The sequence below is a fragment of the Mytilus edulis genome, chromosome 7 (assembly GCF_963676685.1).
Source record: "Mytilus edulis chromosome 7, xbMytEdul2.2, whole genome shotgun sequence".
NCBI classification, from domain to species: domain Eukaryota; kingdom Metazoa; phylum Mollusca; class Bivalvia; order Mytilida; family Mytilidae; genus Mytilus; species Mytilus edulis.
In genome coordinates, this window is record NC_092350.1 from 71,916,098 (window position 1) to 71,938,587 (window position 22,490).

The 22,490-nt window shown below is 31.3% G+C and overlaps 2 protein-coding genes across 3 annotated transcripts in view; one reads left to right on the forward strand and one right to left on the reverse strand.

Annotated features, from left to right (window-relative positions):
- LOC139482154 (nucleobindin-2-like) overlaps window positions 1-8,248 on the reverse strand; it is a 46,140-nt gene extending 37,892 nt beyond the window's left edge. For both annotated transcript variants that reach the window (XM_071265846.1, XM_071265843.1), the window contains exon 1: window positions 8,229-8,248. The gene's annotated coding sequence lies outside the window, so the exon portion shown is untranslated. The remainder of the gene's footprint in view (window positions 1-8,228) is intronic.
- LOC139482155 (COMM domain-containing protein 9-like) lies at window positions 16-19,208 on the forward strand. Its single transcript, XM_071265853.1, has 6 exons — window positions 16-113; window positions 2,327-2,455; window positions 14,475-14,559; window positions 16,730-16,819; window positions 17,462-17,565; window positions 18,622-19,208. Exons 1-6 carry the CDS (start codon window positions 69-71, stop codon window positions 18,760-18,762), a joined length of 594 nt encoding a protein of 197 aa, XP_071121954.1. The 5' UTR covers window positions 16-68; the 3' UTR covers window positions 18,763-19,208.
- Window positions 19,209-22,490: the final 3,282 nt, after the last annotated feature.

Consider the following 22,490-nt stretch of genomic DNA (forward strand, 5'->3'; position numbering starts at 1 on the left):
TGGGTAATAATTCTGCAATCTGATTGGTGTATTATAATTAGGACCAAACATTCTCACGTGATCTGAAAATGGCAGCCTACTGTAATTTTGACTCATTGAATGTTTTATTGAAGGTTTTATTTTCTTTTGATTTATATTATTTTACATGATTGAAGCATGATCAGACTATTAATTTTCAGTTCTTTTAAAAAAATATCTTTATTCACAAACATATCATAAATAAAATACCACATTTTTGCAAAATTTTGGTTGTCTGCATCTGAGACAGTTTGTCTGCATACAGTATAGAGGGGGGATAGGAGGGGTCCTGATCCCGAAATCCTGGGCTTAAAAACACGAAATCCCGAGGTCTCGAATTTAAATAAAGTAAATCATGACCTCCCGAAATTCGAAAAAAAGAATTACCGGATCCCGAAAGGGTCAATCCCGAAATCCTGAGCTTAAAAACACCAGATCCCGGAGTCCCGATAAAGATCCTAGGCTATCCCCCTCAGTATACATCTGTGAGTCAGTGTGACTGTTAAAATGATAAGTAATATAAGTTATGTTACAGAGTCAAAGCATACATGTAGGTCAACTTCACTGAGTTATGGGCACAGGCACTTGTCTAGGAATTTTTTTCCCTATATATAACAGTATATAGGGGAAAAAATTTCTGAGATGAGTGCCTGTGGTTATGGGTCACATTTTAATAACTGAGGTTGAATCTTTGAGTCAACTCTCCACCAAATTATGGCAGAGACCAAATGACATAGAAAAATTTTGATTGATCATATAGGGATCACAGAAGCATGACTTTATAAAAAGTTCTGCTTCTACATACTTTTCCCAAATGTAGTATATAATGTGATATGTTCAAAAATATAATGGGAATGGGTTTGACACAATAGTCTGAAGTATTACCACCAACATGTATGTTCACTCTCTATGGAGAGGGGGATAGGACCTTTTATCAGGACTCCAGGATCGGGTGTTTTTAAGTTTGGGATTTCGGGATTGATCCTTTCGGGATCTGGGAATTCTTTTTTCGAATTTTGGGACGTGCAGGATTTCGTTTTTTAAGCCTGGGATTTCGGGATCAGGACCCTTCCTATCTACCATATGGAGTATACAACATACAAACCTTTGGAATAGTGTGTAAAAGTTGGTCAACATCATCATGTTAAATATGAGTGGCTAAATTGAAATAATAATTTCCACCTGATCTGAGGTGAACACATGTATCCTGGTTCATTAATAATTTAATCTGGTCTATTAAACATTTTTAAAGAAAAAAAACACAGTTTCGGTCCCCTTTTCAGGTATGATCATGAGTTTTTTAAAAGACTTATCTGCCTCAAATTTGCTTTGTTAAAATTAAATGGATATTCAAATTAAATAATGAAGTTGTCATCAATGGTCATTTCTACTAAAAAATTGTTCAGGAGAAACACTCATTACCTTAAGGTATTTTTTTACAAAGATATAAGTAGAATGATTAATTATTGCTATATGTTTTAAGCCAGAGGCATGCTAACCATTGTTAATAAAGTTGTCATGAGATGATTATCTTGTAATAACTCATTACAAGGAAAACTCAATTATCAGGTTCATCTTTATCATATATCCATACATCTCTAAGTCTTGCAATATGTCACAAATAAAAATCTGATAATTGCTAATAATTCCATTCAGTGGCGGATCCAGGGGGGTTCCGGGGGTTGGAACCCCCCTTTTTTTTGGCCGATCAATGCATTTGAATGGGAACATATAGTTGGAACCCGCCTTTACTCTGTGTTGGGAACCCCCCTTTTTAAAATGGCTGGATCCGCCACTGCCATTTCTCTGAATTTTCAAAAAAATGATGTTTTATATAACCTTCTGCAGATAAAAAGAGAGGGCTTGCATTATTACTATGGGTTTTTAAGAATTTGGGATAACCAGTGCATGCATTTTATATGTACATGCATGTCTTAAGATTCATTTGCTGTATATGAATTTTCAGAATGAAAGATAGTATAATAAGTTAATTTCTATTTTTTGGAAATATAGGAAAGGTGTACTGACCGGTTTGATCCAAAGGAACCTTCATCAGAGGCATTAATCCACCATTTTGCCTCTGATGAAGATCCCCTTATGACCAAAACCAGTTGGGCTAAAAACATCACCAGGCACTGTTTATAATTATGTCAATATGTGTATTGGCATATACTATGTTTTTTGCTTTCATATCTTTTTTTAAATGGGTTTGGTTAATTTTCTGCATTATCCTGTATATGCATGTGCTATTTGCCATCTAACATTTATCAATCTACACACCATTTAATTGAAAATATCATTATTTCAGGCCTCATCAAAAGATATAGTCATCAGATTATGTAATGAAGCTGCCGTGCATTCTGGAACAAGATTTTCTGAAACTATCACAACAACAGCAGCAGACTGTTTATCCGTTGATAATAGAAATGCTCAACAGGTAATAACTAGATATAAACTTAGGGCGAAGTTGCTTTAAAATATTACTGGAAGATTTGATGAACATTCTATTTTGTCTACCAAACTGGTTTCAAAATGGTTCAGACCCAACTGCCTACAGCTCAAAAGGGATGATTTCAAATGCCATGCCCAAGCGCACAAATAAAACAAAAGGCAAAAATATTGAAATCCTGATTGTATGTGAAAAGATACATACAAAAGGGCATATTATTATTGTTGAGTACCAGTAATCACCATGCCATCTACATGTCTAGTGCAGAGAAGTTAGATCTTTATTTTGCCTTCATTAATCTAATCACAAAACAGGGATAGAACTTAAGACTTTGGCAGTGGTACCCCACAGCTTAAGTTTTGTAGCCCACATTTATAGTCCAATACAAGAAAAGCAGAAATTTAAGTAGCCGACACCTAATTTTAGGGGCCATTGGCCTGCGGGCCCCTGCTTATTTCATACCCTGCAAACTGTATAACATATCAACATTATCTACATTAGCCATATGGAATTATTAGATATTATCTCCCTTTGGCAATTTTCCAAATATATATTTTTATACGACCCCAAAAAAATTTTTGGAAAGTATAGGTGTTTGTCAGATCTGAAGTACCTGTTTTGGTACATCCGAAGTTCCAGGAACCAGTTCTTTCTTATATGCCATGTAAGGTATGTTGATTTTTTCAGTAGAAGACACCATAAAGTGTTGCTTTGAAATGCAATGATTGCCACTTTATTTGAACTTAAAATGAAAGAGGTGTGCCTAGTTGAAATGGAGGAATTTAACATAGAAAGTAATGGGACCATGAATTAGTGGTGTACTTCCTATTACAGAGAATCATCAGAAATCCAATTTTTAGAAGTTGTACCTATTCCAATGAAAATAAGTCAAATTTGATGTTAGTAATCATGTTCAGTCATCTTTATTTGGTTAACAATTTTGTTTAAAGGAAATTTCAACTCTTGAATTTGCATACTAAGGTAGTTTAGCCTTTTATGGTCATACAACATGCATGCAGTTAAGACTTGACTCCAAGTTCATATTTTTGCATTATTTGTGATTGAAATCAATAAAACATGTATATTATGACTTGTGTATGGTACAAAAAGGCTCTTGGTCAAATAATCCTAAGATTTTTTTTTAAAGTTTTAATGTTTTTCTTATGGTAGCCTTTTACAATCTAGGCAAATGGTATATACTCTTATAAGAATTCCAAAATCTTACTGTACATGCAATTTTGAACCAGTTTAGCAAGTTATCTGGCTGCGGGATATATGAATTGCTCTAAATAATCTATGTTTAACCACAGAAGTATGGTTTATACAAAAAAATGCCCTTTTCCAATTTGAAGAAAAAAGAGGGGACAATATTCTCAATTATGTCTGAACTTTGGGCTAATATATTTTTATTTAACGAAGAACCTCTGATAAAAATATGACTATTGGTAAGCACATAGCCTTCCTAAAAGATATTAATATATTAAACAATGATATTGAGAATAAAAAAGTATATTGACCAAAAAATAATATCCATATGCAGTTTTCTTTGAATAACCCATATATTACTACCAGTCCAATTTGAGCTTAAAATTAGTAAAATAGTAGTTGGACTAAAGCTTTATATGTTTTTTATTGCTTGAAATAGGTTATAGAATGAAATAAAGTAATGCTCAAGTCAATATAGCAAGTTTGGTTCTGTTATAGGTGTAACACCACTAATTCGGGCCCGGCTAGAAAGCACATACCAGAAAGTAGTACATATTTAACGCAAAATAGTTCCTACGCATGAGTGTAACTTTCAAAATATGTAGGATATTTAGGTATTTTTGGCATCAAATGAAAGCTAAAGGACTGGTGATCATTGTAGAACACTTTTGGACTTTTAATTTTAAATATTAAAAAAACTGCACCAAATTTTTAAAACAGGGTACATTTAGTCTGTTTGTCAGATCTGAAGTACCTGTTTTGGTACATCCGAAGTTCCAGGAACCAGTTCTTTCTTATGTGCCATGTAAGGTATGTTGATTTTTTCAGTAGAAGACACCATAAAGTGTTGCTTTGAAATGCAATGATTGCCACTTTATTTGAACTTAAAATGAAAGAGGTGTGCCTAGTTGAAATGGAGGAATTTAACATAGAAAGTAATGGGACCATGAATTAGTGGTGTACTTCCTATAATGGTATGATGTCGTCGTCCGAAGACACCTTGGTTTCCAGATAATAACTTTAGTTTAAGTGAATAGATCTTCATGAAATTTTATCAGAAGGTTCAATACCACAAAAGAAAGGTTGGGATTGATTTTGGGGATGATGGTCCCAACCGATTAGGAATTAGGGGCCAAAAGGGGCACAAAAGAAGCATTTTTCTAGTTTCAGGATAATAACTTGTGTAGAAGTATTTCAATTGCTCTGAAATCATACCGCAATGTTTAAAACCACAAGAAGAAGGTTTTGATTCATTTTAGGGGTTATGGGGCCAAAGTTTAGGAATTAAGGGCCAAAAAGGGGTCAAAACAAGCATTTTTTCTAGTATCAAGACAATAACTTATGTGTAATTGTATGGGTCTCTCTGAAATTGTACCACAATGTACCATATAACAAAGGGGAGGCTGGAATTAAGTTTTGGGTTAATTGTCCAAAATATGTAGGAATTAGCGGCCAAAAAAAGGGCCAAAATGAAGCATGTTTCTAGTTTCCAAACAATCATGACAATAACTTGTGTTTAAGTGTATGGATCTCTCTGAAATTGTACTACAAGGTTCAATACTGCAATGGAAAGCATGGGATTGAGTTTAAGGGTTATTGCTCCAAGGGGGTTTCAAAAAGTGGGGGGGGGATTTTTTGTTTACCATTTTTTGAAGGGCTTCCTTTTTTTTTTAATTTTTCAAATTTCGAATTTTGAAAAGTTTCAAGAAGAAATCTTCAATTGCACAGTATTGTGCAATAGATTTGTTAGATCTTTGACCACATTAATTTTGTGACAAAAACCTATATTATGTCAAAAATTTGATCACAACCCAAATTCAGACAGAATCACGCTTGAATATTGTGACCAAATTTGCCCCAACGGTTCAGGGTTCAACCACTGGGGTCGTATAAAGCTGCGCCCTGCGGAGCACCTGGTTACACATATTAAAATAAGTCACAATTTTCTGTTTCCAAAATTTTATCTTTTATACTTTTGGTTGATTAGGGGATTCCCATTTTTCCTAAGTAATATGTGAATTTATTCAATAATTGTTATTATCTTATTATCTACCATATCTGCATTGTTTTAAAAAAGAAGTGTGAACAAGTCATTAAACTTGACCCCTGTTGTGTTCACTTATCGCTACACTGACAAAAGGTACGGCCTAAATCCTGTGGTCAGAATTCTGACCACAGGATTTGATAACTCGACGAGACTAGTACATCATGTGCTATGTTTATTATGTATTATACTGATAGGAAACCAAACAAGAAATTAGCACATTTATAAGTTATTAACCCTACTAAGTTCATAAGGGAATGAAAGATACCGACTCAGTTTGTCAAGAACACAATAACACGCTTGTTGGTCATTTATCTGAGCTACCACCACGGGGTTAATTAACAGATACTTGTTTATTTTGTGGCATGGCAATATTAACATTGATCGAGGTCAATTTCCTATCACTATCATAGGTCAATTTTATTAGCGAATCATTGAATTTGTATGACTCATCCAATTAATGCCAATGTGACAACCCATTTCTTCGGTGCGAAGCTATAGATGGAACGGTGGACCAGTTTAACAAGTCATTTCAGTAAAATTAGGCAAAGGGAGATAATTTTGTAGGTTAATTGAACTCAATTCAGCACAATCAAGCTATATTAGTTTAACTCTAAATTTATGATGTTTTTACTGGCAATTCATGGAATGGTCTTACAATGGAGTCATAAGGCTCAGTTTTTACAATAGACTTGTTTGAAAAAAATTAACATAAAGTTTTTTTGTTTTTTTTTATAAAATCTGATAATTTAAACACATCACATTATCATGTTAATCAATACCTACTATAATTAACCAACTAAGTACATTATTGCCAAAAATGACTGTTTATTATAAACCCTAACTGGGTGTAAAACAGACAAACTGGGCATTAATACAGGGCCATTACAGAAAAACAGGGCCATGACAGAAAAAACAGCCATTACAGAAACACAGGGCCATTATAGAAAAAACAGGGCCATTGCACAAAAACAGTGATAAAGTCAAATATAATAAATTAAACATGGCTGCCGATTTTCAAATCGGATCGCATTGAAAAAAAAAGCATCATAATTTTATTCTGTAAAATACGAAAAGGCAATGGTTTTTTGTAAAGTCAATATTTCTGAAATAGATAATTGGTATATATTAAAAGCTTTATTATGGTGAAGCACACATTATTTTTTCAAACTAAACTGTCATTAAAAGAGTAGAGAGTACATCAAGTTTGCAGCAACACATACACTTTTGTTCATTTGGTTACCGGTAATAAATGTATTAAGAAATGGGTGTTTTTATAATGGTTCTGGTATATGTCCTCGGTCAGTAATAATGGCCTCTGATGTCTGTAATGGCCATCGGCATTGCCTCGGGCCATTACAGACTTCCTCGACCATTAATACAGACCTTGGACATATAACAGGGCCATTATAAAAACACCCATTCATTAATACTATACTAATACACCCATATCATGACAAACTGGTCCAATGTAGGTTTGATGAGTCTAATATCAATCAGTTTTTTAATTTGAAAATATTATGCAAACAGACAGCCTTAAAGAATCCAAGTAGCTCATCCAGTGCGGACAGCAATTTTTAAAAGGGGGGGGGGGGGGGGGGTTTCCAACCCAGGACAAAGGTGGGTAGGTCCCCATTCAAAAGCATTGATCTTGAAAGAAAAAGGGCATTCAAAAATCAAATGTCTGTAAAAATTCTATATCAAAGCTTGAGTCTGTGGACCTCCTCTAAGAACAGAAAAACAGTTTAATTACTTGACAAATTAACACCTGTGATTATCACTTTCACTCTGGCTTACTTCATCAATTTATTGTGGTCAACACAAAAAAAAAACACTTCACAGCCTTTTTCATACCAGATTCGAATTTATTCCAATATTTTAGGTTTTATTTACATGGTGTTATCAACTGTAGCCTCTTAAATTTACCACAATGCCATTGGATGGATTTTAAATTTATCTTTTATCAATATGTGTAGGTGTTTTAAACCTGGTAATTTTTGATGTTTTTAATTCAATCTTATGTTTGAAAGAACTAATTTTAATCAGTTTTACTCTATTTTGGAATACTGAATCAGTCTTAAGTTGGGATTGAAAAATTGCAGGAGGCTGAAAAATTCTATTTTTCTTGGAAATATGTGGGAGGGGGAATTTCTTTTAGATGTTTTTCATTAAGTCTATTCCAAAATTCCCATTTCAATGTAATTTTAATTTAATTATTTATACTTTAATAAAAAAAAAATAGAGTTCTTTTGATTAGCAAAAACAAAACCAAATGTTTTTAGATTGAAAACACAACAAATTTTATCAGCAAAACAGATTGATTATTTTTCAATGGTTGAAAGAAATTGACTATACGTTCAAATATCCTCTTGAATCCAATTTAAATGTCTATTCTGAATTATCTCCCCCTGGTAACCCCTTTACATCAAATTTCAAATAGCTACATGGAGTTTATATATTAATTGTGAAAATTGAAAAATTATTATTGATTAGGAATGTCACAATTTTTACCTGAGGCTATAGATAAGATCACTTTCAGTTTATTATTACAATAGACATGTAGGCTTTCGTTATTGATTCACACTTCCTGTTTGGCAGGTAAAATACAGGTAAATACAGGTGTTACAGGTATCAGGTAGATGGTAACAAGAGATATTAACATATTTACATATTTTGGGGACTTATGAAGTAGCATTTAGCTTTATGGTGTGTGAACATTGATTTTTTTGTACTATGTTCAAATCGTTATTGACTTATTTTATGGATATATCGTTCTATTATTAGAAAAATAAATGTTGTTCTCAAATATTGTTGATAATATTAAAAATAAATATGCTTGGTTTTTCCTGTTATAAATGCAATATCTGAAGTGTTGGTTTTAAATTACTTTTTATGATTGACATCTGAAACAACTATGCCCTTCAAAAAGTAATTAAAGACTGTTGGTCACAACTTAAATAAAAATAAAAATATTCATAAAAGTTACATTTTTAACAAACTTTAATGCTTTTCTGTGAAAACTTGAGCATATAATTATCTGGTTAAATGCCTTTTGTAAAGGAAAAACTTTTCTTTTCATTGAGGGACATTAAATTTCGATACAATAGCAACCTAAATGCTTTTTAAATGTTAGAAGGGCATTTTGACCTCTTCATTCAGAAAAATTAAAAGTAGAAAAAGTTTTACACAAGAAAATAAAGTACAAAAAAACCCAGCTTGCCACTTAAATACTATGAAATCTATTGATGAACCTTTATTTCACTAAATATAGAAATTGACAGGTGTGAAATCCTTGTGTGAAATAAGAGACTTTATCAAAGAACAGATGATTTAGTCTATTGATTGAAATAAAGCTCTCATGTTATATTTTCATTTTTCTTGAATTTTTTCTCAATTTTGAAGAGATTTTGATTTAAAGCTTTGAAAATCATATTATTGAAAATAAAGATTTTATGAACAAAGAAAGTAAAAAAATCAACATTTTAAAATTTAACCAAGTCATTCATTGTGCGAGGGGGTAGGGTTACATGGTGTAGTGTTGGTATAAATATAGCTCCTTCAATTTTGTTTTCATGTACAAATATGATGTACATGGAAATCTTTTCAAAAAATTATTACAGGTAAATATTTAAATGTCTATTTTGATTTCTGAGAAAATAAGATTTTTAATTTGAAGCATTTTCAAACAAAATCTTAATAAAGTAAGACTGAAGTACTTTCAGATACCGTTTTTTTTTTTTCACAGGAAGGATCTATTTTAATCTCCTTTGGTTTTCATATCTGTTTATCAAATTCTCAATTCAGGTGATAAAATCCATGTTTAACAACGTGTTACTTTGTCTCGTAACTGTTAATGGAGTAAGTTAATACAAAAAAGGTAGATAATAGGACTTTGTTAATGTTCTTGGTTTTGAAATGAATCTTTACTCGACTTTCCGTTTAATGGTTTGTTTGAATAAATCATGTGATTAAATGATGAAAAATAACATACTTATGTCATGTGACCAGTCACCTGTAGCTGTAGGGGACGTAGTACAAACCAGATATTGATTTAAATTTTGAATTAATCCTTGATTAATTTTGTAAGAATCTGATGATAAAAGGCTTTTGTTAGATCTATACATTGATAAACAGATTTTTACGACGCTTAGCTGGAATGTCAAAGTGAATTAAATTTCATCATTAATTCTGTGAAATTCTGTGAGGAAAAGGTGAAGAATGGACATACTCTACAGCTGTGGTCACTTTGTGTGGGTAGGGGTTTTGAGAATAAAGAAGTGAAAAAAACCATTTTTAAAATATAAGATAAAATCAAGTTATCTCCCCTTGATTTTTTGCTAACACTGTAACAAACATGACAAATAAGAAGTTGAAGTACTTTAAGTGCATTTATCTTTTATTTACACATTTAAAGAGGTTCAAGAATGAACAAACAGATTTGATACTGAAAGGATTTATATAAAATGAACACATTTTTTTTTAAAGAGTCATTTTATCTTAAATGGACAAGGAGAAAATGTATCATTAGATTCAGATGAAAACAGTAAATAACAGATTTAAATAAATATTTTACATTTTCAGTCATGAAAATATATTCATAAGCATAATGCTTCTTATAATAATCTGACAAAATATGTTGGTCAGTCACCTATCTCTTTATTTTAAAATTAGCAAAAAGAAATTGCTGAAACTTAGAAAGAAAACCACAATTTAAAAATTATAAAAGCAGATGCTTAGATTTCTGATAAAAAAGAAAATATAATGATTGGTTGAGGTTACCTATAAATTATTGGACATTTTCTTAACTCTATTAGGGATGATTCCACTATATAGTTTAGGGCCGCTTAGCGGCCCTTAAATTGGGCAGCGGCCCCAAAAAAATGTACATGAAAATGAATTCCCAATTCAGGAAAATAAAATAAAAATCGATATTTCCGGAAAACATTCTGTCACTGATTAAGGCAACTATAGTTTTCCATAGTTTGTTTTCAAAACGTTAAAATCCAGATAAGAATGCTGTTTATGATCACATTAAATTAAAAACGATTTAATTATGTCAACATGTGGCAAACAATTTTAGCAGCCGTATTCAATTGATTTCCCAGCAGGTTGATAAAAATGGGTGTCAAAGCAGACCTCGGCAGAGAGCAAATTCAAATTTTGATATAACATTGATGGATACATTTTAATGGGCGCCGATCGCGTAAAAGCAGATCACCCAGCAGAGCCGGTTATATAATATGATGAAAACTTGTTTTGTGAAAGAAATTATTTCCTCAAAAGACAAAAGTTTGAGTGTTTTTTGAAAATAATACTGATGATAGACCATTCATGAAATACGATGTCATCATTATAGAACTATTTCAAAAGTTTTGAAGATGATCCAAATGATTTTAAAGAACACTGGTTCAATGCTTTAAATATCTTATCAATTAAGTATATAAACTTTTGTAATCTGAATTCGACAATTGACCAGTTCAATTTAAAATCCTTTTGAATCAAGGTAAATTTGTGGAGATGACCTGCTGTTGAAAAAATACCCGATGAATGATTTTTTTCAGTGGTTTATGTTAGCTGGAATATATGACATTGTAATAGGCCTAGGTAACTATAGCTAAGACTAGGCCTAAAATAAAATATTGTTTGTCTCCCCAATCCCGACCAGCCCTGCAAAAATGTTGCTATTCATAAAATTTTATTGTCAAAACCAAGTCAAATATTATTTTATTCATTTTGGATTATCAGGCTAGCCACTCGTCCGATAATTAATATTCAAGCTTTTTGGAAAAATTAAATTATTTTCCTACCTACCTGCCCACACCTGGCTTGGCAGGGTCAGGATTGGGGAAACAAACAATATTTTAATTTAGGCCCTAGTGCATCATGTTCAATGATATTCATGTAATAACAGTAGCCCATCCAGAATTATTCAAAATGTTACAACTTACATGAACATCAGTGTACAGGTTAAACTTAATAATATACATTTTCCGTTTTTACAGGAAAATAATGTTATTTCGACCGTCTTAGATGTTATGATTGAAAAATTCCCAAATAGAATAAAAATTCCCAATTTGATGTTCAGGGGACCCATTTGAAAACACCTGGAATCATCCCTGTCTATGTAACTGCTTTTTATCAAATTTTAAAACTGTGTTTGAAATTTAAAATTTTTGTAAGCAATGAGTAAAATTTTAAGTTAATTTTAAACATGAAAATGAGTTTATTTTTAATATAAATTCCATTTAAGACCTCAAGTTAATATGAATCATAAAATGAGTTTGTATATGTATCTTGAGTTGAATATATTTGATATGTAAAAACCTAAATAGGTGACCATGTCAGTCTAAAGACAGCTGCTAAAATCAATAATTTTTGCCAGTTACAGTAATTGCTTTGCTAAATATGGCAACATCGATTTCAACAGTTTGTAGTACAAACATCATTACCAGTAATACACAAAATAAGTTGTAACATATTGTCATCAATCAAGTTAAACATATGTACATAAGTAATATATATATTGTATCAAAATTGTTTTTTAACAATAGTGTACTGTAATAGCCTGGATATGTTTGATTTTATGAATATTTATTATAAAAGTGATGTAAATTTTGAATGTGTAGTTTTTTCTCTCCTTTTTACATATCAGAAAAAACCTTTAAAGTAATTTTTTTTTTTTTTGGATTTGACTCTTATTTCAGAGATTTAAGATTTTCAATGTGAAATTTTTATATTTTGTCATATAAAAAAAAAACACCTTTCAAAGTTTACAACTTTTGGATTTTGATTCTATGTCAGGAAATAAATTTCAAGGGAAATTAACCCATCCTATCTTAAAATTATATATAGAGCAATTTTCAATGAATTATCAAGACTCAATTAGTACAAAGAAAATGACCAGTTGATCTATAAATAATAAATCTATACAGCCATCATAACCATTAGACATGTGTCAATTATGAATGGTCAAAAGATAAAAGCAATTTATTAGCATGGAGTATGTTTGGATTATGTAACTTTAGCTGTTTGTAGTGGTTTTAAGTCTGGATTGGTTTTAGGGGGTGAAAAGGGGTAATTTAATGTTAGAGGGGCCATTGAGGGATATTGGTTGAATGATGTATAGGTCATATAAGGTTTGATAAATCAGGGATCAGAATAGATTTTTTTAAAGTATTGAGCTTAAAGAATTAATTAATATTTTAACCATTAACTTTTTTTATGCCTTTGTAATACAGGTATACTCTTAAATACATATATATAAATGTGTTCAAAACATGTACTTATCTTAATATAATGACAAAGAATTGATAAACTTCATTTCAGTCTTTCAAAAATCAATGAAAATTATACTGATAAAGAAATAATTCCTTAAGATTGGGTATGCTTAGAAAATCAAATATGTGTCATGCCTAAATTTCAAGGGTGGTGATATAAATTGCAAAAGAGGAGAAAACCATCCTTACCTAACTTTTCGTAATCTAGTGTTTATCCTTTTAGATTTTATTTCTAAAGAAGAAAATTTTCCATTTAAATTTTCATGGATGCATAGAGATAAAAAAATACAATAGTGTACATTTTCCACCTTATTTAAATGATGCACTTGGAAATTAATACTCAAGGGATTATTTTACAATTTGAAAGAATTTTCTTTTAACAAAGAATTCTTTGTCCAAACATAGTGTACGTATCAGCAAAATTGTACAAAATAAAAATTGACAACAACTAAAAATCAACACAAAAATATAAGCAGATAAAGTTGAAAATATATCTCAAGTTATATCTGTTTTAAGCTAGTTTATTGAATTACTAGAGTATTTATTATTGTAGGTCAGATCACCTGTTTCTTTGAAATTTATTTTGTGGTAAAGATTGCATTCCTTATATGGTTGTATTGATAACTGTCAGTTTATTAAGATTTTTATCACTTCACTTATGAGATGAAAAAAAAACCAACATCCATCCGTGATCATTTCCAGAAATTTGTCAATGAAATATGTACTCAAATAGCTAGATAAAAATAGCATTGTTATTTAAAGTTAATATTCAATATTGCAGTTATCTTTCTTTGTCAATACATTTGTTTTGTAGTTTTTGAATGAATCAATTTAGTGTCCCCAAATTATAGTATTGATCTTTTGTATGAATGCTTTTTTACAATATCCATTGCAATTTAAGTTTCCTACATCTGTTTTGTTTTATGTAACGTATAAATACACAACCCTATTTGGTCAAAATGGCAACCTTTAATTTTAGCCTGGTTTAGGTAGAGTACCAAGTTGTAAGAATAGTCAGAAAATCTCTTTTATGCCACTGTCATACAGCTACTAGCTATAAAATCAGGTTTAATCCACCATTTTCTACATGAGAAAATGCCTGTATCAAGTCAGGAATATGACAGTTATCATCCATTGGTTTTATGTGTTTGAACTTTTGATTTTGCTATTTGATTACAGACTTTCTACAGAATGTTCCTTGGAATTCAGTATTTTTGTTATTTTACTTTTGGCATGCATTCTTTGAGGTGTCTGGAAGCCTGTTACAGGTCTTCAATTCTGTCCTTAAAAACACACTTTTTTCAAGTGGTGGTAAAAATCTGTTCCCGTTTTTCACTGAATTCACCTAATGTAAACAACAAACTTAAAGAATTTATTGCTTAATTGATCATTATTAGGTTCTAAACCTAATCACAAATATAAATATATTTATAAGAACAATTTCATCTATTTGTAAATTTCTTTTTTCTACATATTCTAGGTTTTACAGTCATTGAAATCACTTTTACAAGCAGCAATATTCCAAGGTTACACAAGTACGACAGAGTTACAGACCCTGTTTCCAGGTAATTTAATGTTTAGACTTGTGACACTTATATTTATAATCAATTTAGAGCATTTATATTGTAATTTTCAGTTACATAATATGGGGACGAAGTCCCCAATAACAGTAGAAAATTCAATAAAAAAAAAATTCGGGAAAATTTCCCGAATTTTTCATTGTACTAATGAACTCAAAATCGTTCAAATTTTTTTTGTCGTGTTTTGAAATCCCGGACCTGCGCAGAAATGTACAATGTACTTCCTTTTTCCGGTCTCGTTTGTATGAAACTTTGAGTAATATATATATTTATTAGTCTAGTATAAAATAGGAAGGAACGTGCAATACCAATTTCATTTTTAATAATTCCTTGATATGAAAAAACGTTACCTGATGATAGCGTTTCTTTGTTTACATTGCATATGACGTCATAATTTAAATAACGTCACAACTAAAATCCCTAACAACAGAACCAAAATCGGAAACGTTACGGTATTTCCGTTTCTATTTTTTTTAACAAATATTTAAGTTACAAAAAAATATTTCATACAGACTTCGTCCCCATTTACAGGTAATGCCTGCCTCATATTATTAGTAAAGGGATAATGCTATTATAAGAGTTCACTTAACTTATAGCTAACAACTATATAATGAGATTTTGCATTTGCTCGATCTGTTGGTATCAGTTTTGTTGGTCTATAAATACAAAAATTAACAAATAAAAAAAGGGGTTCATAAATTTGAAGGCTATAGGCCTTTGGGGTTCTGTGAAAAATAATTTGAAAGTCAGACACCTTATTATTGATTGTGTTGTAATTTTCTCTGAATTTTGTATAAGCTTTGACAACCTATTAAGGGGGTAGACCTTGGTTTAGGGAGATAACTCTTTAAATCAGTTAAGCGTTTGTAAAAGTCAAGTTCATCAATGTATTTTAAGCATTTACATGAAACAGATTGAAAATAATCTATGTAACCTAGAAGCTTAAAATATATTTTTGAAAATGGTTGACACAAACGTACTGATGATTTTAAGAGTTATTTCCCTTAACCTAGGTCTACCTCCTGAAAGAGTTGTAATGTTGAAAAATATTTCAAAATTTGACTGCTGTTGAGCAACCCTGATGATTCACTTGTGTGCATATATACTTTTTTATTCTTTCACCTAGATCAATCTTTTTCCACTACTGTTTAGAAAGTTTGGAATCCGACAAGAAAAAAGATGAAAATATAACCACACTGTTTTTGTCGAGCCTTCGACTTTAGTCGAAAAAGCGAGACTAAGCGATCCTACATTCCGTCGTCGTCGGCGGCGGCGGCGTCCACAAATATTCACTCTGTGGTTAAAGTTTTTGAAATTTTAATAACTTTCTTAAACTATACTGAATTTCTACCAAACTTGGACAGAAGCTTGTTTATGATCATAAGAAAGTATCCAGAAGTAAATTTTGTAAAAATAAAATTCCATTTTTTCCGTATTTTACTTATAAATGGACTTAGTTTTTCTGCGAGGAAACATTACATTCACTCTGTGGTTAAAGTTTTTAAAATTTTAATAACTTTCATAAACTATCCTTGATTTGTACCAAACTTGGACAGAAGCTTGTTTATGATCATCAGATAGTATCAAGAAGAAAATTTTGTAAAAATAAATTTCCACTTTTCCGTATTTTACTTATAAATGGACTTATTTTTTTGGCCAGAAACAAAACATTCACTCTGTGGTTTAAGTTTTTAAAATTTTTATAATGTTCTTAAACTATCCTGGATTTCTACCAAACTTAGACATTTATAAAAGCTTGTTTCTGATCATAAGATATTATTCAGAAGTAAATTTTGTGAAAAAAAAATTCACTTTTTCCGTATTTTACTTATAAATGGACTTAGTTTTTCTTCCAGTTAACATTGCATACAGTCTGCAGTTAAAGTTTATAAAACATTTATTAGATTCATAAACTATCCTGGATTTTTTACCAAACTTGGAAGCTTCTTTCAATCAAACGACAGTATCGAGAGGGAAATTTTTATTGATGTTTTTCCTCATTTTTGTTGAGTCTGCAATTAACAGCAAAAGTAGGCGAGACATTGGGTTCCGTGGAACCCTTACGAATTTTTTTTTGTAATAGTCAAAAAAATGTGATAGGAAAAAAAAACATAAACCACTTTATTGCAATCTTTTTGTATTACTTAATTTCCAGGTAGTTTCCATAAGAACCTTAGAGACTTACTTATCAAGATCATTGTTGATAATATAAACAGCTGGAAAACATATGCCATAAATAACCAAGGTAAGAAACTTTAAAGGTAAATATTTAGGGCTATTTCATTAAAATGTATGTGGGAGGGTAGCCTGTAGGGTTGAATGTGGGTCATGAGTCTTTTTCGGTATGCATCTATTACCATTATGCAAAAGTATTTAGAGAAATGTTCTTTGTTGTAGGGATATTTTGAAAGTCCCTTCCTACCCTCCCACATAATGGAATAGCCCAACCCAAAAATGAAAAGAATTACCTTTTATTTAATCTTTTATAATGAACAAACTAGATTTGGAAACTTATTGCTAATGTTGTGATGATTTTAAATGATTGTTTTCCATACAGAATTTTCGCATTTGCCAACACTCTTTTTCAAGTATGTAAAAAGGGAAGCAACTCTCTATTTCAATACTTATTTCCCTTGTATGCAATGATTGACAAGTATACTAAATGCTAGTTTAATTACAATTTTGACAAACTAATTAAGTGAAACCAAGTTTTTCTAAGAATAAAATACCAATAAAAAAATCAGAACACATCCAATTGATTTACATGTAGTTAATAAACAACAGGAAAACATGACCAAAATACAAGCATCAACAGACAACAGGATGTATACGTGTTTCCTTATGAACCATCATATTCTAAAATGTAAAATGTTTTTATGATTTTCAGTATCTTTACCAAGATTGGTGGATTTTGATTGGAGAGTAGATGTGAAAACAGCCTCTGATGCAATAAGTCGAATGTCTGTACCAACTTGTATATTACAAATGCAGGTATGTGTCAATCAAACACTATTTATAGATTGTGGATTCATTTATTTTCGTGGATACCAATTTCTTTTGGATTGAGGGAAACTTGGATAATCATGGATATTTAATTTTGGGGTTTAAGCAATGACTGCATACATTCATTAGAAATTTTGTAATTCGTTGAATATTTAAATTCATGGTTCCCCTGTACCCACAAAATCCACGAAAATTAGTACTATCCAACGAATGATAATGAATCCACAGTATACATGTTAAAGTGTGGATTCTTTTATTTTTGTGGGTATCAATTTTGTTGATTGTAGAAAACTTGCCTTTTCATGAAAATGGCATTTTATGGTTTTTGGTCAAAGTATACATACAACCTGATAGAAAATTTGTAATTTGTTGAACATTAAAATTTGTGGTTTAACTGTACTCACAAAAAACACAAAAATGGGTATCCACTAAATAATAATAAATCCACAGCAGTGTGTAAGTTTTGTTTGATGTTCATCTTATACAATTAAAAATATTTCTTGTGATTTCTTAGGAAAACTTGCAAAACAAACCTACTTTTATTGAAATTCTTACTGACAGTGAAATCTATTTATTTCCTTATTTTTCTACAGGGGTATATAAATGAAATTCACAAAAAATGGTACCCTGATAAATGAACTATTAATATCTACATTTATTCCTATTTTTGTGCCCCACCTACGATAGTAGAGGGGCACTATATTTTCTGGTCTGTGGGTCCGTCTGTTCGTTTGTCCATTCGTCCTGCTTCAGGATAAAGTTTTTGATGAAGTTGAAGTCCAATCAACTTGAAACTTAATACACATGTTCCCTATTGTAAGATCTTTCTAATTTTAATGCCAAATTAGAGTTTTGATCCCAATTTCAGGGTCCACTGAACATAGAAAATGATAGTGCGGATGGCGCATCCGTGTACCTGCTACACCTTCTTGTTTTATTCAGCTTCATGGGTATACAACTGAAAAATAAGTACCCCAATGAAAGATGATGAACCAATAATATCTACGTATATTCTAATGCTTACTGATATATTTGTGCTTTCAGGTGCAGGAGAACTCAGACAAAGTTGGTCAAACAGCTGATATTTCCAATATAAATGTAGAACTTTCCAAAGAGACCTTAGATACAATGTTAGATGGACTTTCTAAAATCAGAGACCAGTTATCTTCAGTGGCTAAAAGATGAGGGCTAAAACATCTTTAACTTGTTTATTATATAAGTGATGTTGATAAAGGATTGAATATTTTGGAGGGCTAATTCAAAAATGATTCTTAAGCAGCAAGGCACAGCATTTACTGTCAAATCGAGAAATTTAACTTCATATCATTTCAATGAAACATTAACTGAGTTTCTTGAATGCATAGAAAGAGGGATAATAGTGCAATTGTATACAAAAAAAAAGAAGAGATTTTCTGTCTTTTCAATAGGATGGAAACCAGATATATTTTTTTTATAATCTATGTATTTTATTTTCTGCTGTCTTGCAGGAAATAAGCTTTCCTTAAATTTAATTGTAAATACTTTTAGTTTTGTACTTTAGAAAAATTGTTTTATTCACATTATGTATTTATATAGTGCTGTGTAAAAGATTTGTTCATATTTATGCAATAAAATCAATATTTATATATAAATATGAGGTTTTTTTTTATAAATTATTAACAATGAGGAGCAGATCGGATATGTCAACCGTACATGTTCATTGAAAAGAGATCTTAAACCCATTTCTTGGATGTTATTACCTCATTTATTCTTTCTTTAAATGATTCAAATCCATGCTCAAGTGTGCAAGTAGATATAAGAAGATGTGGTATGAGTGCCAATGAGACAGCTCTCCATCCAAGTCACAGTTTGTAAAAGTAAACAATTATAGGTCAATGTATGGTCTTCAACATGGAGCCTTAGCTCAGACCGAACATCAAGCTATGAAGGGCCCAAAAATTACTAGTGTAATACCATTTAAACAGGAAAACCATATAATCTTTAAAAAAAAAATGAGAAACACTTATGAACCACATCAACAAACGACATTAACTGAACATTAATATGTAAATAACCAGGTGCTCTGCAGGGCACAGCTTTATACAACTGCAGAGGTCGAACCCAGAACAGTTGGGGCAAGTATGGACACAACATTTAAGCTTGATACAGCTCTGAATTTGGATTGTGATCACATTTTTGACATAATATTTCGAATAGACAGAAAAAATATTACAGTCATTTCTTATAATTTAATTATAAATTCCATTTTAAACCGTAGAAAACCATGAAAAAACTTTGATGATGTCACGGTCACATGACTAAATTATGTCTATGGGCTCATAACAAAATACTGTCAGCCAATCAGAAGACGTGTTACATCCAAAATTAAATTATTGCTCAATATTGTGCAATTAAAGATTTCTTCTTCAAACTTTTCAAAAATTTGAAATTTGAGAAATTAAGGGGAAAAATGAAAACTCCCCCCTAAAATGTTGAGCGATAACCCCCAAAATCAATACTCAACATCTATTCATGATAAACTTGTGGTATAATTTCAAAGAGATTCATACACTTAAACACAAGTTATTGTTTGTAAACTACAAAAATGCTTATTTTGGGCCCCCTTTTTGGCCCCTAATTCCTAAACTATTTGGACCATAACCCCAAAATCAATCCCAACCTTCCTTCAGTGGTATTGAACCTTCTGGTATTATAGAGATCTATTAACTAAAACAAAAGATATTGTTTAGAAACAATATGCGTCTTCAGACGATGACGCAGTCGCAGACGACATGATACATGTACCATTATACAACGCAAAATTTTTTTGGCGGTTGTATAAAAATTGTATACAAATAATGTTATTGAGAAGTCATGGCATAAATTTTCTTTTCTTCTGGGCCTCTTGAATGAATCTTTTTATAAGAGGTCACTGCCTAAAAGAGTTGCAGAATTTTTTCCCACTGCCACTCTAGTTGTCCATTAAATGTTATAATATAATTTGTACTATGCTTCAACTTTATGAACTCAAATACTTTATACAAATAATTTCAACCGTTCTGGTTAGCATGTAACTTGTGTACTATAATTCACCCAAAGATAATGCCTTCTGGGCCAATAAAAAAATTCTGTCACTTCCTCAAGTGATCATATCAATAATTTAAAATATAGGTAAATCTGGAGTTCAACACAATTTTGACAGTACATATTCTTTCTATCAGAAATGATGTGTGCATATATCATTGATATTGTTAAACAATGGATAAAAAAGCCTAACTGATTATTGTTATTTCAAGAAATGTAGCATACCAATACTTGAGTGTCTGTCTCAAATCAGGAAAAGTACTTTGTCAACGGTTGTCTCTTGTTGTACGTAATGGTTTTTCAGTCTTTTCAAAATTTTATGTATATGTTAGATTTAAGTACCTCTTACTACCAATTTTTCTTGTTTCATTTAGTGAATACTAGTGATACTGATAGATAGATTGATTGGTTGGTGTTTGAAGCCATTTTCAATTCTTTTGTGATAGTTCATTGCAGTCATTACTTATTGGTAGAGGCAGTCAGAGTTATTCTAAAGAACTAGCTGGCATGTCAGTTAACTGCTAGTAGTCTGTTGTTATTTATGTATTATTGCCATTTTGTTTATTTTCTTTGGTTACATCTTCTGACATCAGACTCGGACATCTCTTGGACTGAATTTTAATGGGCGTATTGTTATGCGTTTACTTTTCTACATTGGCTAGAGGTATAGGGGGAGGGTTGAGATCTCACAAACATGTTTAACCCCGCCGCATTTTTGCGCCTGTCCCAAGTCAGGAGCCTCTGGCCTTTGTTAGTCTTGTATTATTTTAATTTTAGTTTCTTGTGTAAAATTTGGAAATTAGTATGGCATTCATTATCACTGAACTAGTATATATTTGCTTAGGGGCCAGCTGAAGGTCGCTACATTGAAGACCTGTTGGTGACCTTCTGCTGTTGTTTTTTTCTATGGTCGGGTTGTTGTCTCTTTGGCACATTCCCCATTTCCATTCTCAATTTTAGTGTTGATAGGAAAACTAACAATCACAGTAAGTTAACATTGTATTGAAGTGCACCTCATATGTACAGGATTTGAACTGTCAATCTCAGTTTTGACAGGATAGTAATACTGTAGTTCAACTCCTAAGATCCCTAAGCCACCAACAAATCTAACAAATCTGAAATGTTATCAAAGATTACAACTCATTACTGTTAAGCTGCTAACTTAGTATGAAGTTGTTCAGTTCAGTAGTATCATGAGAAAAATCTGTCAAATTATTTGTAACTGTAAACGAACAAAGGGATGGGTATTAAGGTGAATGCAATCTAGTTCTTTCTAGAAAGGGGAATACTAATATATACTGTGGATTCATTATTATTCGTTGAATATTAACTTTCATGGATTCCGTGGGTACAGGTGAACCACGAAATTAAATGTTCAACAAATGACATATTTTCTGTTGGATAGTATGTAGAGCTCAGCGAAACCGCTATTAAATTAAATATCTACAGACATGCGAGTTTTCCTTAATCCACGAAAACTGCTACCCACGAAAATAAATGAATCCACAGCACATATACATACATATAAACAACTAAATGTGCCTCTTTATATATTTATTATTTCATATTTTATACAATGACAACAGTGATTGTTCTATGCAATACAATGTAATGCAAGGTTTGCAACTAAGGTCAGCTGTTCATCAAAAATACATCACCAAGTTCTAACTCTTAAGTCAATTCCTAGGTTTTCATTCCATCATTAAAAAAAAAATCTGGGAGTCAAAGAACTGTCTTGACTAGTCATTATGCTAAAAACTATGAGTTCAAGGTCTATACTGTGGATTCATTATTATTCGTTGGGTACTAATTTTCGTGGGTACAGGTGAACCACGAAATCAAATGTTCAA